At 46.4% G+C, this 21,766-nt stretch overlaps 1 protein-coding gene across 1 annotated transcript in view; it reads right to left on the bottom strand.

Annotated features, from left to right (window-relative positions):
* Nucleotides 1-21,766, bottom strand: part of MYO1E (myosin IE) — a gene marked incomplete at both ends in the record, with an annotated part of 137,877 nt that overhangs the window by 79,866 nt on the left and 36,245 nt on the right. The window contains 5 exons of the mRNA XM_080693009.1: nt 1,008-1,204; nt 9,362-9,494; nt 11,196-11,330; nt 15,592-15,723; nt 17,856-17,945. Coding sequence (XP_080549135.1) covers nt 1,008-1,204; nt 9,362-9,494; nt 11,196-11,330; nt 15,592-15,723; nt 17,856-17,945 — 687 coding nt within the window. The remainder of the gene's footprint in view (nt 1-1,007; nt 1,205-9,361; nt 9,495-11,195; nt 11,331-15,591; nt 15,724-17,855; nt 17,946-21,766) is intronic.

A 21,766-nucleotide genomic window follows, 5' to 3' on the forward strand; every position in this document is an offset into this window, starting at 1 on the left:
AATTCTAAAAGTCAAAGCAGAATTTAACACTGGAGTGAAGGGAAAAGTGAAGGACTGAGGTAATAATTCAAAGAAATGAGCCACAGGAGGAACACAAAAGTCTTATTAGTTTTAATTTTTTTTTCTTTTGCAGGAACTGGGGGTTGAACCCAGAGGCATTCTACCTCTGAGCTAGACCTCTAACCCTTGTTAGTGAGGTTCTTTTGAAGGAGGGTCTAGCCAGGTGTGGTGGTGCATGCTTGTAATCCCAGCATTTGGGAGGTTGAGACACAAGGATCCGAGTTCATGGGCAGCCGTAGATACTTAGGCTCTTTGCAACACAGTGAGACCCTGTTTCAAAATAAAGGATAAAGCTGGGCGTAACGGCCCATGCTTGTCATCCCAGCATTCAGGAGGCTGAGACCAGAGGATCATGGTTCGTGGACAGCCTCAGCTACTTAGTGAGGCCCTCTGCAATTCAGTGAGACCCTGTTTCAAAAATAAAAAATAGGGCAGGGCGTGTAGCTCCGAGGTCGAATGCCCTTGGGTTCCATCCCCAGACCCGCAAAAACAAACAAACAAACAAACAAACAAATAAAGAATAAAAAAAAGCTGAGGTAGAATGCCTCTGGGATTCCATCCACAATATCGGAAAAAAAAAAAAAAAAAAAAAAAAAGAGGGTCTCACTAAGTTGCTGAGGCTGGTCTCAAACCTGTGATCCTCCGGTCTCAGCCTCCCAAGTACTGGGATTACAGGCATGTGTGATTATGCCCAGCTTAGTTTTACTTACTTTTTGGCAGTACTGAGAATTGAACCTGAGACACCCAATCACTGAGCCACACACCCAGCCCTTCTTATTTTGAGACAGGTCTTGCTAAGAAGCACAGATTGGCCTTAAACTTTGGCTATTCCTGCCTTCGCCTCCCAAGCAGCTGGATTACACTTATATGCCTCTGAAACCACTAGTAGCATTACTCTTCCTAGCTAAACCCTGAAGCATTGCCAACATTAACTTATGTTTACTTACATCTACCAAGAAGTCGAAGACGCGGGCGTGCAGGGCCTTGGCGAGCGCATCCCTGGTGTAGCATGCCTGCTCCACGTTGAGGGTCACGTGGATGGACTCCGACTTGCCACCCCACTTGCTGTCCATCTGCCGACTGGTGAGCTTCTCTTTCAGCCGGTCCTGGTTTATGCCCAGGAGATATGCAGGAAAAGCCAAGACTGTAGAACAGAAGGCAAAGCATGATTACATTTCAGAATAGTAGCAATTCATGTCCCAAACAAATGGAGGTGTGTGCGTATGTGTGTGCGTGCGTGCGTGCGTGCGTGTGTGTGTAGACATAAGGCACCATCTTCAACACCCAAACCTTCTACTCTAGTGAAGGCTGCTAGTCGGCGATCCCACACCTATCTACCTTCTTTTTTTTCTCAGCTGCTCTATTACATAAGTCAATTCCTACAATGACTGCGACTTCCAATCATAGAAATCGGTGATCCAAGGAGGATGGTAGGCCAGTCCCTCCTACTGAGATCACAGTGAAATGCCTAAAATGAACACATCTCCAAGTGTACAGCGAGACAGCCTGGAAGGAACTCAATCGAGAAACATTTTTTTGGCTCCAAATACTGTTTTCTTCCTATTTGGTGCAATGTTTGTATAGCATCATTTTCAAAGACCTGGAAACACCTGTTATCATCAAATTAATACTTATAACCAATTACCTATTTATCAAATGTTTACCATGAGTAGGGTTACTAAAGAGAGAGGAAAGGATATAAAATATTTAAGAAATCTTGAAGAAAATCTAGATAAGGCAAAAATAATTTACCAAGTAAAGAGTCTTCCTAAAAGGTTAATATGTGGACCGAGTATGGTGGTGCATGCCTGCAATCTCAGTACCTGGGAGGCTGAGACAGGAGGATTGCAGGTTCAAAGCTAGCCTCAGTAACTTACAGGTACACTCAGCAAATGTAGTGAGACCCTGTTTCAGAAAAGGCTGGGGGTATGGCTTGGAGGTAGAACGCCTCTCAGTTCAACGCCCGGTACCACCACCAAAAACCAAAAACTAAAACAAAAAACAAGTATGCGCCACCACGCCCGGCATTAAAACAAAAAACAAAACAAAACCAAAATGCACGACACAGGCAGAATAAAATTCTAGAGGAACCTAGAACTTGCTACTTGCTGGGTTAGTCGAGGAAGTCTGGCATCTGGATAAGGCCTAAAAGGATGAATAGGATGTGTACAGATACAGGCAGGGGATGGAATGACCAAGGGCGAGGAGGTGGGAATGCAGATGTGGCTGGGATGTGGTCTACACCACATTCACCAGCACTGGCTACAGCAGAGTAAGACTGCAGGTTGAGGGCGGATTCCAGTGCTGGGGGTTAGAAGGGTAAGAGGTAACGGGCAGAAGGCAAGGTGGGCTCTGAGTGGTTTTGTGAGAGACATTACAGGTGGACTCCTTCGGGGGCAGCAGATGGAGCGCAGTGAAGGAGATTGGGGTAGGTCTTATCATAGCAGCCCCTTCTCTTCCAACAGCATCAGACTCCCGGAGCCGGCAACTTGCTGCAGATCATGAAACTTACCCAGTGGAAAGCTAGTCCTATGGAAAGGATTTTCCTGATTTCTGGTCAATCTAATAGGAAGAACGAATGACCACATTCTTGGGCAGGAAAGAATTTTAGATTTCTCCAACATGATTGAAAGGTTTTTAGAGATGCAAATGAAAATCCTAAACTTGGATGTGAGTCATGTTTTTCTGCAAAAACCTTTATCAAAATTTTCTGATAAAAGAACTGTGTTAAAGACCTTATAATAATGCTAAAAAATCACAAGCCTCCTGATCAAGGATAATGTGTCTGAATTGCACAGATGGTGTTAGAAAGTAATAGGCTGACATTTCTCAGTAGCTACCTTCCAAAGAGATTAAGTCAGTGAGCACATTTTGAAAATGTGTAATGCCAGAAAAAGGTATTTATCATCTAGATTTCACAAAAGTGTTTTGACTAGTGGCATGGTTTCCTTTTAAAATTTTTTTCCTCTTTTGTTTTTGTGGTACTGGGGATTGAACCGAGAGGCACTGTATCTCTGACCTATACCCCCAACACTTATTTTTTATTTTGAAATTGGGTCTTGCTAAGTTTCTGAAGGCCTCACTAAGTTGATGAAGCTGACCTCAAACCTGTGATCTTCCTGTTTCAGATTCCCAAGTACTGGGATTACAGGCATGTGCCACCATGCCCCACCTTTTTTTCTCTTTTGGTACTAGGGATCGAAACCGGGGGCATTTCTACCTCTAAGCTACACCCCCAGCCTATTTTTTGGGGATTGGGGGCAGAATCTCATTAAGTTGCTGAAGGTGTCACAAAGTTGCTGAGGCTAGCTGCAAATCTGTGATCTTCCTGTCTCAGCCTTCAAAATACTGGAATTACAGGAGTGCAACCATCATGCCCAGTTTAGGGCTTTTCCTTTTATAAAAGACAGGTGGATTAAAATAAAAACTGCACTGATTGGCCAGTGGCTGTTTCCTTTGGTTTCAGTGTTAACACATGTCTGGAAATGTGGACTGTCTTCTAACAAACTAAAGCTTTCTTGCAGAATGACATCCATAAGTCAGATTTGGACACAGGTGAAAATCAAGAGACATTTCCCAAAGTCTCCAACATGTAAGAGGCCTTCATGACCACAATGGTTATTACCACCAGCATCAGAAGGGTGCATCTCACTAGAGGTGACTAACAGATATTATCAGAAGTAGTTTCTAGTATATTTGCCAGAAATATACAATGTTGACGTGAGATATACAATGAGAAGTTTTATATGATGAACAGCCAGGCACACTTTGTTTTTTAAGTGTGGGATTCTTCCAACCCCTAACGATGCCAAAATGGGGGCATAAACTATCAGGGAAAACAGTCCATGCCATTATCTTCATGACCTTAGCTCAAAAATAAAACAACAGAGATATCATGGGAGTCCTCGAGACAGACAGATGGAAGGGACCAGCAGGCCGACCTTCTAGCTCTGCAAACTTTTCTAGAAGAGGGATTGGCCAAAGACTGTGGGCATTCAAGAAAGAGAAGTAGGCGTGGAATTCGGCCAAGAATCAGTGCCATGTGCTGAGGGTGGCAGCTAAGCGGGCCAGAGGGGAAATATATACTTGGTTTGGAAAGAATCCATGCCATGTTCCAGTACAGTCTCCTCCAGCGGCTTGGGGGTGCTGAAATCGTAGGGCTGCTTGCATTGACTTCCTTTAGGCTGTGAATTTCCATGAAGGTTTGTGAGCATGGATGGAGAAGAGCCGAGGCATGGAGGCTTGGAGGCTTGGGGAAGTAGAGAAGGGAGGAAGCAATGATTTCTTTTAAAATGTTGATGCAGCCGGGCATGGTGGCGCACGCTTGTAATCCCAGCACTTGGGAGTCTGAGATAGGATCACACAAGTTCAAAGCCAGCCTCAGCTACTTAGTGAGGCTCTCTGCAACTTGTTTCCAATTAAAGTATAAAAATAGGCCTGGGAGTATAGCCTGGAGGTAGAAAAGCCCCTGGGTTCCACCCCCAGTACCACCAAAAAAAAAAAAAAAAAATATATATATATATATATATATATATATATATATATATATATATATATATATTGATGTAAAGTCAGGCATGGTGGTACACGCTTGTAATCCCAATACTTGGGAGGCTGAGACAGGAGGAAGCAGGTTTGAGGACAGTCTCACCAAAGTGAGACTCATCAACCTAGTGATACCTTGTTTCAAAGTAAAAATAAAATTGGGCTTAGGGTATAGCTTGGAGGTAGAATAACTCTGAATTCAATCCTCAGTACTAAGATAAAAATGTTAGTGTAATTCTGGCATAGATATTCAGAGTCGTGTGAAACAAGAAGAACCTCATAAAATATAATGTTTCTGCACATTTAACTAAGAAAGGCTGGATTTAATTTTTCTGTTTAAATTTGAAGTATACAGGCTGAGACAGGAGGATCACACAGATTTGAAGCCAGTCTCGGCTACGTATTGAGGCTCTCAGCAACTTAGCGAGACCCTATTTCCAAATAAAGTATAAAATAGGTCTGGGAGTATAGCCCGGAGGTAGAAAGCCCCTGGGTTCCACCCCCAGTACCACAAAAAAAAAAAAAAAAAAAAAAAAGAAATGAAAGAAAAAGAGTATAGAGGAGAGAAAACGAGAGAGCAAAATTTGTGTTTTTGTGGCCCAGGGTATTAAATCCTCCCTCTATCTCTTTTTTTAATTTAAAAGAAATAACAAGGCAAATGTGCTTGAGGAACAGCAAAGTTCAAACGAGGTTATGTCCATTTATGAAAGTTTCACTATCAATCTCACTGACATGTATAAAAAGGGGAGAAAGAAAAGGGGAGGAGCCTGTGACGGGGATTCACTGAGCGATGTGTGCGTGCATATTTGTATCACTGATTCTCACTATGCTGTATAATTCATGGCACAGCCAGGCATGGTGGCGCATACCTGTTATCCTGTACCTGGGAGGCTGAGACAGGAATCGAGGGTTTGCAGCCAGCCTCAGCAACTTAGAAAGGCCCTCTGTGACTCTGTGAGGCCCTGTTTCAAAATAAAAAATAAAGTAGGGCGGAGGATGTAGCTTCTGGGTTCAAGCCACAGTATCAAATATTATTATTATATTGCATTAATAAAAATATAGATATGGTTTATCTTTGATGTCGATAATCCATGATCATGGGGAAAAGAAAGAGCACGGTCACTTGTGATTTTGCTCCTCCTTATTCAAGTACTATTTTTTTTTTCTTTCAACAAAATTCTTAGGTTAATTTGATAAAACCTTTTTTCTTTTTTCTTTTTTTTTTTTTTTGCAGGTCTGGGGATGGGACCCAGGGGCATTCAACCTCCACGCTACACCCCCTGCACTATTTTGTATTCTTTATTTTGAAACCGGGTCTCACTGAGTTGCAGAGGGCCTCACTAAGTAGCTGAGGCTGTCCGCGAACCACGATCCTCCGGTCTCAGCCTCCTGAATGCTGGGATGACAAGTGTGCGCCTCCAAGCCCGGTTTGGTAATATCTTTCAAGCAAATTTTGTTTCCCAAAGTATGTCACTGATGCTGGGAGGTGCATAAGTATGTGAATTGAGGTTGATTAGCTTCTCAGGTTAATGAACTTCTCATCAACATAAAGGTTGACTAAGGAAATTTTAAGTTTCCTTTAGCCTAGGGTCAAGCAAATGCTTTAATAGGCCAGTTGGTAGTAGAATTGTTACCACTTTTTTTTTTTTTTCTGTAATAGAATCGTTAGAGGAAGCTGCCTTCTTTGATTATACAGCATGGACAGAGGTTCCCTCTATAGATGTATTCCACAGGCACACTCAAATATGAGAAAGATGACCGGGCGTGGTGGTGCACGCTTTTAATCCCCGCACTTGGGAGGCAGAGACAGGAGGATCACGCAGGTTTGAAGCCAGCCTCTCTGGATTAAGAGACCCTGTTTCCAAATAAAAATAGGTCTGGGAGTATAGCCCAGAGATAGAGGGTTTCCAGGAACCCAGTACCACAAGAAAAAAAAAAAAAAAAAGACCAGGAGATCACAAATCATCTTAATGTTCAACAGCGGATGATTGGTTCAATAAATCAAAGTATAAACAGCCAAGCAATGGAATACTGTGTTGCTTAAAAGGATGAAGGTTGCCAGGCATGGTGGTGCATGCCTATAATCCCAGTACTCAGGAGGCTGAGACAGGAGGATTGCAGGCTACAGGCTAACTTGAGGCTAGCCCCAGCAACTTAGCAAGGCCCTCAGCAACTTAGTGAGGGTCTTATATTTTGAAATACTACCTGTTTCAAAATATAAAATAAAATAGGGCTGGGTGTAGCTCAGAGGTAGAATGCCCCTGGGTAGCACCTCCCATACTCACCCCCAAGAAAAAAAGATGAAGGTCCTTATGAATCAACATAGCATAAATAGATTAGCCACCAGGACATGTTACATGAAAGAGAACACAACTGTAGACCTTTGTGTTACAAGCTCCCATTATTGTGTGAGGAAAAAGGAAGGGTGTGTGGGTGCCTCCGGAGCACATAGCCCAGGAACTTGGACAGGACTGGGAGGGGAACAAGTTGGCTGCCAAGGGGTCCAGGGAGAAGCCCACTGTGCACCCACTGGACCACAGTAACACAGGGCCAATGAGCAAAACCCAGAACCCATGGAAGACAATATGGGGAGGGGTGTGCATTGGGCCTACTTGGCTTTGAGTTCAGCTTTCTCTGATCCCCACCGCTTCTCTACCTCTAGTTAGGGAATTTCTTACGAGTTGCCAATCCTGGGCCTTTCCATTTGGCAGAGGAAGCTACTAACTCCACACATGCATGAGCGGTGCAACACTTTGTGACCCAAACATCCAGGGCCATGCTTCTGGCTCAGTGCCACAAGCATAAAGAGCCGTGAAAGATGCGACTACCCAAGAGGCAGGAGAGAGCCAGTCTATTTCCACAGACACTGCCACCAAAACAAAACTGTCCATCTGTGAGGCTTGGTGCCACTGACCCTGCCAGACACTTCTATGCACTTGCTAAATGCCGAGACTGAAGCCCAGACTGTAGAGAAACTTGATGACTAGCATCGTGGCTGTGAGGTCATGTTTCTAGGCTCCATGGACCCTGGATATCTGCTGTTCTCCACTCCCTTCCCGGGTAGACATAATTCATCTTTATCAGACAGGCATCAGAAGTTAACAGAACTTCCCTTTTTTATGAGAAAAGAAAACAAAAACATAAAAAGAACCTTATTTGGAATGGAAATATCCCCATTGCATTGTCAGCAATGAGTGGGATACTATTTATTACTAAGTGTCTAAATTTATCATCCTTGAAGAATGCTGAGAAAGGAAGAAATGCCTTCCTGGGTGGTTAGAGGGTGTGTGGGTTCTGAGAACAGCCTGGAAGGCCACTGATGCCTGAGAGGCTGAAGCTCTGTGCCATGGTATGTGTGGTAGGCTGCAGGCACATGACACCAGAATGTCTTTCTGCAGGAAGGACCCTAAATTCTTCTTTAAGAGTGAAAAGGACCATCCAAGTCTTGAGGATCTGACTAGTACAGATGTGATCATTAAAGGAGATCATCAGAGATGCCGACACGACAGTCTATTTCTCTCTCTGCTCATAAATATAATCTATCTGGGCACGGTGGCACATGCCTGTAATTCCAGTACTTACGAGACTGCGACAGGAGTATCACAGGTTGGAGATCAGCCTCAGCCCCTTAGTGAGACCATGTTTCAAAAATAAAAAATCACAAGAGCTAGGGTGTGGCTTAGAGGTCAAACTCCCCTGGCTTTAGTCCCCAGGGAACGGACAAACACACGGACGGATGGATGTACACAAACACACACACACACACACACACACACACACACACACACACACACACACATATTCCAAACCATGAGACAAATCTTATGCTGTAGGTTTTTCTTTTTTCTTTCTTTTTTCTTTCTTTTTGGTGGTTCTGGGGATGGAACCCAGAGGCTTTCTACCTCCAGGCTACACTCCCAGATCTATTTTATATTTTATTTGGAAACAGGGTCTTACTAAGTTGCAGAGAGCCTCACTAAGTAGCTGAGGCTGGCCTCGAACCTGCAATCCTAGTGTCTCAGCCTCCCAAGCGCGGGGATTACAAGTGTGCGCCACCACGCCCGGCTCAAGCTGTAGGTTTTTCCACATTAACATGTATCCTATCACTTCCTCTACAGGACTTTTAGTTGAATGTATTCATAGAAGATGTTTCCTAAGAGAGTCTAATCTTTGTACAGAAAAGACAAGCCGCAGAAAAGGTTTTAAGAGACTAATCTGCCGGGCATGGTGGTGCATGCCTATAATACCCGTATTTGGGAGGCTGAGACACTAGGATTGCAGGTTCGAGGCCAACCTCACAACTTAGTGAGACTCTCAGCAACCTAGCAAGACCCTATTTCAAAACAAAAACTACAAAAAGGGCTGAGGGTGTAGCCTAGAGGTAGAATGCCTCTGAGTTCCATCCCCAGTACCAAAAAATAAATAGACTAATCTTTTGAGTTACTAAACCATTACCCTAACCTTCATTAATGACATCGCTTTATCTTTCAAGTTGGATAAGAGTTTCTGGCAAGTTGCTCCAAGGTTAGTAATAAATGGGAGCGATTCCATCAGCCGCCTAGGGGGGACCTGGGCCGGTGCTGGCGGTGGGAAGGGCAGGGTGATGAAGATGTCCAGTCTTCCCCAAGGCATGTGTTCAGCCACGGCCGGGCGCATGAGACTTCTCATGTCCTCCCAGCACTCCAGCCGTGTGAGATCCCGCCGAGGCCTGGGCATGTGTGCCCGCCTGCCCCCCGTGCCCACCAGAGCTACGCACACTCCTCGCTCTCCACAGCGGCGTAGTTGCCCACTTCCTTGAAGCTGATGTTCCCCAGGTGAAGCACTCCCGCCACGATCTGCAGCACCAGCGTTTGCTCTTCCGCGAAGATCCCTATCACGTTCATGGCGTGCTGGAAGAGAGGAATTGTCCAGACCCACAGTGACCAATGTTATAAGGGCATAATGAAGAAGCCAGAGCACAGGTGGAGTGGCAGAGTTTCAGGAGACGTGGCTTAGCTTGCGGTGCCAGGGGAAAGCCCCTGTGCACCGCCATCACTGACCAGTGGACGCCCACGACTCTTCAGAGTCTTGCGGGAAGGGAGGTTCTCTAAACATGGCATGGCACAGGAAGAACGCTCAGGGGAGCAGCTGCTGTGCACCGCCAAGTCTGTCCTCACTGGCGCTCAGCCCTGGTTGCCGGTGCTCTCCCTCCAGGCCCCTCTGCCCCTTGCAGCCGCTCCAAGTAGCCTCCAGCGATCGCTCCCCTCACGGGGAGGATGAGAAGAGACTGTATTTGCAAAATTATCTCGGCTGAAAATCTCCAGGAAATGAAAGCACCAGTAAAAAGCCTATTCTCTGAGGTCCCTGAAATGCCAATGATGTACACCTCTAATCCCATGACCATGCCCAAGGCAGGAGGATTACAAGTTTGAGGTCAGTTTAGGCACCATAGCATGACCCTGTCTCAAAAAAAGAAAAGATGGCTAGGGGCATAATTCAGGGGTAGAGCACCCTGGTTCAATCGCCAATACTAAAATGTCTGTCTCTTGGACCTTTATAGCCTGAGAAAACTATATTCTAAGACCAGTGTGTAGTCCCTTAATTCATTGTGTGTGTGTGTGTGTGTGTGTGTGTGTGTGTGTGTGTGTGTGTGTTCCCAGGGGCATTCTACTTCTCAGCCGTACCCCAGCCTTACTTAATTAAATTAATTAATTATTTTACTTATTTATTTTGGAAACCAGGAATTGAATTCAGGGGCATTCTACCTCTGAGCTATAACCCAGCCCTTTTATTTTAAATTTTGAGACAGAGTCTCACTAAGTTTCTGGGGATCTCCCTGAGTTGCTGAGGCTGGACTCGAACCTGTGATCTTCCTGTCTCAGCCTCCCAAGTACTGGGATTACAGGTGTGTGCCACCACACCCAGCTTACCTGTTGTACTTTTTATCACTGCTCCTTTAAAGCCATGTGGCCTTAGGACCAGAGACACAGGATGTCTAAACATCCTGTCCTTTTTAAACACAAATTCCAGCAACCCTTACATGGAACTTTCTTCGCCCACTCGGGCACATGATGGGTCTGGCTTGTAGCTGACTCAAGGGACAGTGTAAAAGGGGTCCTTTAAGGCTAAATGAGTGATCAACCTATCTCCAGAAAGATCTAAATTGATTCATTTATGCCATTTCCCCTAGGGTGCAAACCCTCAATAATCTACACACAAGGTCTGGCCAGGAAAGGCTGGGTCAATGAAGAGGAGTAAAAAGACCGCGGACGTTTCACGACTCCTGCTCCTGATGAAGACCACCAACGTGCTCTCTGCCTGGCGAAGCCACAGCTCCTCAGCTGCCAGGGCCATCAGCAAAGCATCCGCCCAGTGCATGGCCACAGTGCCCACCCCCTTCGCGGAGCTCCGCAGAGGGCAGGGAGAAATGCAGTCGCACCTGACTCAGTGTTCCTTGGATAAGCGGGCACATGGCCTGGGAAGTGCCGAGAGCTGGTTTCTGACAGTGCTCACGATGGTACAGGTGGCACGTCACCTTCTGTGATCAGCTCACCTCGCCGCCTTTCTGCCGCCGAGGACGCCCGGGCATCTGGCCCCGAGCTGGTACTTACCAGCGTCTCCTGGAACTCTCGCTTGTCGTCAATGTCCTCAACCTTGTAGGACCCGGAGAGGCTCAGGTAGTAATAGTAGTCCATGCTGGTGATGCCGAGGCTGTGCTTCTGCTCCGCAGAGGCGCCCTCGATGAGCTGCAGAAGAGAAGAGGGGACGCGTCCTGATGCGGACCGAGCACCCAGCATCATTGCACAGTTGCCTGAGCTGGGGAGGCCTGGCCACCTCTGCGTTCCATCTCCATGGTGTGTTAGCGCCCAGAGTAGGAAGGATGAGACAGGAGGATGGCAGGTTTGAGACCAGCCTCAGCAACTTTGTGAGCCCTTGCTTGAAAATAAAATAAAAAGGGCTGGGGTGTAGCCCAGAGGTAGAATGGCCTTGGGTTCACTCTCTGGTGTGCACATACATGTGTGTGGGGTGGGGTGGGAGTGTCTTTGTGTGTGTGTCATTTTCCCAAGGAAATATATTCATATACAGATATACATATATACATGCATATGTATGTTTATATAGGAATGAAGGGCTTAGGAGTATCTGCTCTTCTTGTTGCAGTCCCAAATCCTCTCTGCAAATTCTAATTCTTTCTCATAAAACCTGCAACCTCTGAGGATTTCCTGGTGTGCAATCAAAGGAACTGTAGGCTGCGCTTGGCAGTTCGGCTTTCGACTTTCTGCAGTGCAGCAGGCTCCCTGCTTCTCACTCTGGGGTGAGAAGGTCCCACGCTCAAGTATTCTGAAACCTCCTACCACTGATCGCCCCTTGGCTTCTGGTCCCAGCACTGACATCTGCCTTCAGCGTGGGCTCCAATCAGTGGAGTGCTGGAAAAGGCTCAGCAAGAAACTCTCGGAAGAGAAAACACTTGATCAGTAGTGTTGGCTGATATTCATGGTGTATGTACTCCCAAGGCTACTTCAAGCCACCAAAGAAATGTTACTGAAGAGATGGGAAGCCAGGTGTGGTGGTGCACGCTTGTAATCCCAGGACTTGGGAGGCTGAGACACGAGATATGGGTTCTTGGCCAGCCTCGGCTACTTAGTGAGGCCCTCCTCAACTTAGTGAGACCCTGCTTCAAAATAAAGAATAAAAAACAGGGCTGGAGTATAGCTCAGAGGTAGAATGCCCCTGGGTTCAATCCCCAGTAACACACACACACACACACACACACACACACACACACACACAAGAAAAAATAAAGAAAGAAAAAGAAAAAGATGGGGGTAGACACACGCAGCCTAAGTCATCTCAGGTATATCATAGCGTAACCCCAAAAATAATATTTAGAAAAATAGGGACAGCTTCTATCCATGTTTCTTCACCTCTATCAGGTTCCACAGGCCATCTTGGCTCCCCTTTTTCAAACAGCAGGCCTTATCTATATTATCTGTCTGTCTGTCTGTCTGAACTAGGGATTGACCCTTGAGCCTTTCTACCTTTGAGCTATACCCCAGTCCCCCTTTTTCTAAGGCAGGGTCTCAATAGGTAGCTGAGAGTCTCACTAAGTTGCTGAGGCTGGCCTCAAACTTGTGATCCTCTGTCTCAACCTCCCAAATACTGGTATTAAAGGCACTGCACACCATGCCTGGCTCATCTGCATTATGGAGAACTTCTAGGTCATCCTGCCATCTCCGGTTCCCTGTGTCACTGCTTCTTTTCTCCTTCTGAGGAACACCCCTCCCTTCTTTCAGTCTCCTCCCCATTCATACCCACTGTCCCTCCATCTCCCCGGCACCTTCCAGCCTCCCTCTCCGTGGCACCTTCCAGCCTCCCTCTCTCCAGCTCTGCTTCTAGAAATGGGCTGCTCTCCACGTTACTGAAAGGCTTCCTTGCTTCCTCAGTTTACCCACCTGCTTCTGCTGCCTCTCCTGGCTGCTCGCTGGTGGCAAAATCCAACAGCCTGTTTTTGGTCCCCAGACCTGGGCCACCCATCCCCCAAGAGCCCGAAACTTGGATTTTGGCTTGGGGCCTTGCGGAGCCTGGGCTGCGCCTCCGCTCAGTCCTCTCGGGTTTGGGTCCTGCCCTCCACACTCGGTCCCCTGCGTCCCACGATTTCACAGCTCCAACTGTTACGTTTCCGTCAGAGTCTTAACCCCCAGCTCGCCAGCTCCCAGCCTCTACGCAGGTGGTTTCTGACAGTGGCAGAGGGCTCTTGGAGGGGGTGGGCTTGCGTGTGTGGGGAAGGGTGCTCAGTGCTCAGTACATAAGGTGCTGCTGTGCGCGATCCACGCCCGCCTCCTCCCTTCACCGCCGTCGCTGTGAGGCATGCAACTGCCAGCACAGCTGAGCTCACAGAAGCTCTCGGCCATGCCTGCGCTGCTTCTAACAACCGAAACCAGCTGAAGGAATTGTCATCATTAAAGATTCCTTCGTGACTGATGGAAGAGGCTGAGTGAGGGCTACTCCCACAGACTAAAATGGCCTTCTAAGCCTGGTGTGGTGGCGCACGCTTGTAATCCCAGAATTCAGGAGGCTGAGACTGGAGGATTGCGGTTCGCGGACAGCCTCAGCTACTTAGTGAGAGTGAGACCCCCTCTGCAATTCAGTGAGACCCAGTTTCAAAATAAAGAATAAAAAAATAAAATAAAATAGGGCAGGGGTGTAGCTCGGAGGTCAAATGCCTCTGGGTTCCATCCCCAAAACCCGCAAAATAAATGAGTGAATAAATAAATAAATAAAATGGCCTTCTCATCTAGTGATCTTTGAACCAAAAATGAAACAAGACAATAATTACCGGGCCTTTCTTCAAGGAAACACTAAGGTGGATCCCTAATATGAAAATATTAACAAGTTAAATCAAACATTAAAAGGTTTGATAGGGAGCTGGGCTCCTGTGGTGGCGCACGCTTGTAATCCCCGTACTTGGGAGGCCGAGACAGGAGGATCGCACAGGTTCAAAGCCAGCCTCAGCTACTTAGTGAGACCCTGTTTCCAAATAAAGTATAAAATAGGTCTGAGAGCATAGCCTGGAGGTAGAAAACCTCTAGGTTCCACCCCTAGTAAGCCCCCTCTACACACAAAGTTTTGATAAGGAAGTATTATATATTCTTTTAAATACAAACTTTTTTTGGTACTGGGGGGTTGAACCTGGGCATTCTATCTCTGAGTTAAAATCCCAGAACTTTTTATTTAATTAATTAATTAATTTATTTGTGGTACTGAGGATTGAACTCAGGGGCATTATATCTCCAAGATATATCCTCAGCCCTATTTTTTAATTTTTTATTGAGAAACAAAGTCTAAGTTTTGGAAGGTCTCACTAAGTTGCTGAGGCTGTCTTGACAGGTGATCCCCTGTCTCAGCCTCTCCAGTACTGATTTACAGGGGTATGCCACCATGCCTGGCTCTGACAAACTTTTTTTTTTTTTTTTTTTTGGCAGTACTAGGGATGGAGCCCAGGGGCATTCTACCTCTGAGCTACACCCCCAGCCCCCATTTTTTATTCTTTATTTTGAAACAGGGTCTCATTGAGTTGCAAAGAACCTCACTAAGTAGCTGAGGCTGTCTGTGAACCCGGATCCTCCTGACTCATCCTCCCAAATGCTGGGATTACAAGTGTGTGCCACCACGCCTGGCTTCTGACAAACATTTTTGAAGATAGCTGGAGCACATGCTTGCAGAAGCCTGGAACATGATTTTTTTTTTTTCCTTTTGTGATATTGGGAATGGAACCCAGGGGCATTGTACCTCTGAGTTACACCCTAGCCCTACTTTTGATTCTTTATTTTGAAACAGGGTCTCACTGAGTTGCTAAGGGCCTCTCTAAGTAGCTGAGGCTGTCCTCGAACCGCGATCCTCCTGTCTCAGCCTCCCAAATGCTGGGATTACAAGCGTACATCACCACAACCGATTTCTGGAACATGATTTTAAAAGCATCCCGCACACTGCTCTGGCCCCAAACACTCGCTGGCTTCTGTGGGTCTGAATGGGAACTTTCTGAGCTGACATGAAGGGTCCTAAGCTGATTCAGTCCTCCCTCCGCCAGCTCACCTGCAGGAGATGGCCACTGCAAACTGTGTGAACCCTGGCTCGTGGACAGGCCTTCTACCTCCACGGCGTCTGACTGCCCCAGCAGCCCCTCCCTCGCTGTCCAGGGTTCTTTCCCTCTTAAGCATCCAGGCCAAATATCCCCATGTGAATTTCTACTTGGCAAAGAATCAAACACTCCTACTTTTGTTTGGAAGTTAGGTCAACACTCTCTTGATTATTTAACTTTTGGGGAATTTGTCTTGTCGCTTCAGTTAGAACTTCTTTTCCTTGAGAACAGGGACATTCTCCCAGTAAACAGTGACTTGCACACACTTTAGCTTATTAGATTATCTAAACGTAAGGGCTGAGAGGAAAAAAGAATTTAAAAAATTAATGTGAAGAATACAAAGAGAAAGAAAAACCGTAAAAGAAAACCTGGTAAAAGATGTGAAAACTCCGCTCTCCGGGGTTCCTCATCACCACCCTGGATTTTTCCAGAAGGAAGTTGGAGATTTTTCCACCATCTGGTTCCCCACCTGGACTGAACTGGATTTCAAAGTATTTTCCCTGCAAGAAAGGTAGGGATTTCCTTTAATGGTTGGTAAACAAAATCATAATGCAACCAAAACGGGCTTTGAATACAGTATATAATTCAAGGAAATTCATAAATGAAAGGCGCGTTGGAATGAGCCCTAATTCTGGTCTAGACTTCCTCACTTTTTCACATCAAACAATAACCCGAGCTTTTGTCCAGTCGCACAACTCCGTGTTCACAGTCGATCGTTCCAGCCAGACTAAATAAGGATGTGCTATATTCTTTGCCCATTTTCTTCTAGAAGGGACTTGCCCATCCACTAGAAATTGTAAAGAACGAGACAGAAAATCACGTGGCACTCTTAACGCACAGCAGCCGGTTCTGTTGGCCTGTTTCAGAGGAAGCAAATTTCCCCGGGCCGGGAGGGCAGTACGGACATGTGGTGCATGACTTGCCTTTATCTTTTCCCGTCTTTCCATCAGAGTTGCATGATATTTTGTAATTTGGTAAATAACAAATGTTGGGTTTCTGTTTTATTTTTAGTTTCTTCTGCCCCTGAGGGAAAGGGGCAGAAGAGGAGGTGGGAAAGGGTCGGTAGACAGAGGGTTAACACAAGTCTATTCACAAGGCAGATGTAGAATGGCAATTAGGGAAGAAAGGTCAGCAGGAAAATGTGTTCACATCTTCTTTCTCATTTCAGTGCCTAGAAACGTCACAATAAATTGATGCAGGCACTCAGCCAAAACCTATGAGAGGCAGAGGAGCGAGTAAATCACCTGGATAACACTGGCCAACGGGAAAGGGGAAGGCCAGCCTGACGAACAGAACCACCGGGAACTTGACAGTTACCTGGGCGCTGGGAAGCCTTCTCTGACAAAGAGAAGCTTCCTTCCAAAATTAAAAAGGGAAAAAGACATTTCTCTGCGATCGCCACTATTCCATTTCAAATGGCCCAGTGCAGCCTCACAGATGGCTCCTCGTGGGCCATCGCACCAGACTCAACGCCTGTGAAGTAACACGTGGAATCCACAGATGAAACCCATAAGAGTCAGAGCTCCCGGGGAAGGGTAAGGGGCTTTCTGGCAAGGAGATGAAATTCCCATTCATCTCAGCCAGTCGCCCAGTCTACCGCTAAGGGAGACCCCCAGTCAGAAGGATGTCTAAACAGCCAAGCCCGGGTTGACACGTCCATAGCCTTGTGCACAGGAGCCGGCTAGGAGGCGCTCAGTGAGGTGAGGCCGATTGCTTCTGGATGCTCTTTTGAGTATATATAAAACAAATACACAAAGCTGGGGGCAGGGAAAGGGGGCAGCTCAGGCTGACAGACAGACAGATAAACAGGAGAAGGTTCTCTCTGGTGCCCAAGTATCTGCTTCTTTCTTTCTTCTTTTTTTGTTTAACGGTGAAACTGTGAATCAAACCCAGGGGCCTTCTACCTCTGAGCGACACCCCCAGCAATAGTTTATTTTTTGTTTAGAAACAGGGTCTCACTGAACCCTCTCTAAGTTGCTGAGGCTGGCTTGAACATGGGATCCTCCTGACTCAGCCTCCCAAATACTGAGATTACCAGCATGTGCCACCATGGGCCGAGGTCCCTTTCAGTGTCCACAGAGCCAGGTCATGAGCGACCTGAATCCTCATCTGTTCTACTCTTTTCTTTGGGCGAGGTCTTTTCTCCAGAGACCAGGCCAAAGCTGCCACTTTCATCAATTTTTTTATTTTCCTTAGTAAGGCAACTCAGGTGGAGAGCCATTTTTGAAATTATCTTGTTTGCATTTCTGAAGCTCAAAAAATAACTTCTGTCACAGGGTGAATTGGAGTCCAACCGCATGCTGCTTTAGAAAAGAGAAAAAGACTAAAGCCGAGCACGGTGGTGCATGCGTAGGATCCCATTGCTTGAGAGTCTGAGATGGGAGGATTGCAGGTTCCAGGCCAGAACTATGTGTTAATTAGAGAGACCCTATTGCAAAATAAAATGTAAAATAGGGCTTGGGGTGTAGCTCAGAGGTAGAACACCCCTGGGTTCAACCCCTAGTGGGAAGGGAGGGAGGAATACCCTCCCGATTGTGTGAAAAGCTACCATTTGCTTTGTGAACAGGACTGGAAGCAGGACTGGCAGTGTTGCCCACCCGGTGATGTTCTCTGTGGTGGGGAAGGGACTTACGAATCGGCTGGAATTGTTGTTGCGGACCGTCTTGGCGTTGCCGAAGGCCTCCAGCAGCGGGTTAGACTGCAGGATGATGTCTTTCACGTGCTGTCACAGGACAGGTGAGAGGTTAGACAGGTGTGGACGCGGGGCCCAGCTGTGCGTGAGTGCCACAAGGCCCGAGGCCCAAGTCTGCATCCCTGGGGATTTCTGGAGAATTTATTCTTTCATGGTGACTGGGTCTCCCAACTCCTGTGGCCTGATGGAGGATCCTCAGGAGCCAGACTGCCACCAATAAATCAGAGTCTATAAATGTCCCTGGTAGCCGGGTGTGGTGGCGCATGCCTGTAATCGCAGTACGTGGGAGGCCGAGATGGGAGGATCACAGGCTAAAGGACAGCCTCAGCAAGTAGTGAGACTCATCAACCTAGTGAGACCCTGGTTCAAAAAATAATAATCATAACAAAAAGAGGGCTGGGGCGTAGCTTGGGGGTAGATTGCCTCTAGGTTCAACCTCCATTCACACACACACACACACACACACACACACACACACACACACACACACACATATCCCTGGTGTGGACTTCCACACGACTGAAGCCTCAGTTTACCCATGCTTCCCAGTGTGCTAGGAGCCACAGCAAAAGGGAAAATGGGGCCCCAGGGTCTCCCTGTGGCTCCGATCAGTCTTATCCATCTCTGCTTTCCCAGCTTTTCCACCACAAGCAAGAGTTTTTGTTTTGTTTTGTGGTGCTGAGGATTGAATCCTGGGGCATCCTTCGTCCAAGCTACACGCCTTGCCCTTTATATTTTTATTTTGAAACAGGGTCTTTCTGAGTTGCTGAGGGTCTTGCTAAATGGCTGAGGTTGGCCTCTAACCTGATATTCTCCTGTCTAAGCCTCCCAAGTACTGCGATTATAAGCGTGTACCCCCATGCCCAGCATAAGAGTTACCTTAAGGGAAATTTACCCATTTCTCCTCCCTGAACAAGGCTACAGAAAGATAATGCTGTGTTTCCCAAACTGTAACATGCACGAATCCAGTCTAAATGTAGACGTGGGCTCAGCAGGTCTGGGGCGGGGGCTGAGAATTTGCACTTCTAACCAGCTCCATGGTTAGCCAGCATGGGTCCAACCAGAGACCCATGGGCCAACACTGGATGGTATGGAGCAATTTCTGGCTTACCAGAGGGGAAAAAAACCTTGGTTTTCAAACACCCATCCCCTAGACTCAAAAGTGTGCAAAACAAGCCGGGCGTGGTGGTGCACGCTTGTAACCCCAGCATTTGGGAGGCTGAGACAAGAGGATAGCAGTTTGTGGACAGCCGCAGCCACTACTTAGCGAGGCCCTTTGCAACTCAGTGAGATCCTGTTTCAAAATAAAGAATAAAAAATAGGGCTGGGGGTGTAGCTCGGAAGTAGAATGCCCCTGGGTTCCAGTACGGCAAAAAGAAAGAAAAAGAAGTGCAAAACACACCAAGGCCACGAGACAGCTCACCAGAGAGGACCTGCTGCTCCAGAGGTCTTTCAGCAATGAATCACTCCTTGTCCTTCTAATTATTCACATGCTATGGTTAAACATGTTCCAGAAATAACAAGTTTTCTGGCCTGTGCTCTTTCGCTACTGACTAATTCTAAGCCAAGAGCTCTGTATCACTGTCCTCGTAGGAAAACAGGAAAAGAAAAGGCAACATTAACCGTCTGCACCCTGGCCGCGAGGTCCCAGGACGGCCAAGGATGGACTGGCTGACTATGGAACGGCCTAAGTGTTTCCTGGGCGCCCTCGGGAACACTGGGAAGATGAACTGTCACAAGAAACGAGAGCTGCCATTCCGCTCCTGCTGGGGAGTCAGCCCCCACAAGGGCACCCAGGGCAAGTTCTCCATGGTTCCTATAGGGGTCAGTTTCAAACTTAGAAACATATTTTTAAGCCGGGCATGGTGGCGCATGCTTGTAATCCTAGAACTTGGGAGGCTGAGACAGGAGGATCGCGCAGGTTCAAAGCCAGCCTCAGCTACTTAGTGAGGCTCTCCACAGCTTAGTGAGACCCTGTTTCCAAATAAAATATAAAATAGGTCTGGGAGTGTAGCCCAGATGTAGAAAGCCCCTGGTTTCCACCCCCAGTACCACAAAAAAAAAAAAAAAAGAAAGAAAGAAACATATTTTTAATCGGTCTGCTCTTTAAAAACTTATGTATTGGGAGGCTGAGACGGGAAGATTGCAGATTTGAGGCCAGCCTTAGCAGGTTAGCAAGACTTTCAGCAACTTAGTGAGACTCTGTTTCAATAAGAAAAAAACAATAAACAAAACCTGGGTGTGGTGGCACACACCTGTACTCATAGTACTTGGGAGGCTGAGACAGGAGGACTGCAGGTTGGATACCAGCCTCAGCAATTTATTGATATTTGCAGCAACCTAGCAAGACCCTGTTTCAAAAAACTAAAATTTGCTGGGCGTGGGGTCGCACGCTTGTAATCCCCGCACTTGGGAGGCAGAGACAGGAGGATTGCACAGGTTTGAAGCCAGCCGTGGTGGCTTAAGAGACCCTGTTTCCAAATAAAAATATAAAATAGGTCTGGGAGTGTAGCCCGGAGGTAGAAGGGTTTCTAGGAACCCCAGTACCACACACACACACAAAAAAACAAAAGCCAAAAAACAACAACAAAAAATAAATAAAATAAAATTTAAAAAGGGCTGGGGGATGAGGATGTAGCTTGAAGGTAGAATACCCATGGATTCAATCCTCAGTACCACAAAAATTAATGATAATAATAATAATAGTTAATAGTTGTTATTAAAATAAGGATGGGTGTGGCTTAGAGACTAAATGCTCCTGGCTTCAATTCCCAGGACCAAAAATAAAAATAAAACAAACAAACAAAACAAAGCCCCCCAAAATACTTCAAAAAACTCATGGATTTATGTAAAATTTGCTTTCCAGCTGGGTGTGCTGGTGTACGCTTGTAATCCCCACGCTTGGGCGGCTGAGACATGAGGATTGTGCAGGCTCGAAGCCAGCCTTAGCTGGCTGAAGAGACCCTGTTTCCAAATAAAATATAAAATAGGTCTGGGAGTGTAGCCTGGAGGTAGAAGGGTTCCATCCCCAGTACCACCAAAAAAAAAAAAAAAAAAAGGCTTTCCTTTAAAATGAATTTTGAGTTTATAGATCTTTATTAATCCTTTCTATCCTTTGTTTGCTGGCCAGATAGCCCTATTCTACTCAACAACACTCACCTTCTCTTAGGAGAAAATGAATAAAAGTAAGGCTCTTGTATCCCTTCCCTTCTTTAATAATAAACCTAGTAGTGTTTTGCTTTTGCAGTGCTGTGGGATTATCCAAGGGCTTCCCACATGCTACACAACTGCGTTCCCACTGAGCTATATTATCAAGTAAATCATAGACCTAACTGAGAATATTTATGCATTCACAATCCCTCCATCCACATAGATTTATGAACTATCATTGATGTCCAACAGAATTTTCCATGTGTGTGTTTGCGTGCATGTGTGTTATTGGAATTGAACCCATGAGCATTCTATCTCTGAACTACATCCCCAACCCCTTTTTTGGTGGTACTGGGGATTTCTGAACCTAGGGGCATTCTACCTCTGGGCTACATCCCAGCCCTATGTTTTTTATTCTTTATTTTGAAACAGGGTCTCACTAAATTGCAGAGGGCCTCACTAAGTAGCTGAGGCTGGCCAAAAACCTATGATGTTCCTGTCTTAGCCTCCCAAGTACTAGGATTACAAGCATTGCCACCATGCCCGGCTAACCCCAAGCTCTTTGTTTTTTATTTTGAAACTAGGCTTGCTAAGTTACAGAGGCTGGACTTTAACCTGTGATCCTCTTATCTTAGCTTCCCAAGTACTGGGAATACAAGCATGCACCATTGTGTCCACCTGTCCAACAGGATTCTGAAGCA

This window comes from Muscardinus avellanarius (assembly GCF_963383645.1).
Source record: "Muscardinus avellanarius genome assembly, chromosome: 3".
Classification (NCBI taxonomy): domain Eukaryota; kingdom Metazoa; phylum Chordata; class Mammalia; order Rodentia; family Gliridae; genus Muscardinus; species Muscardinus avellanarius.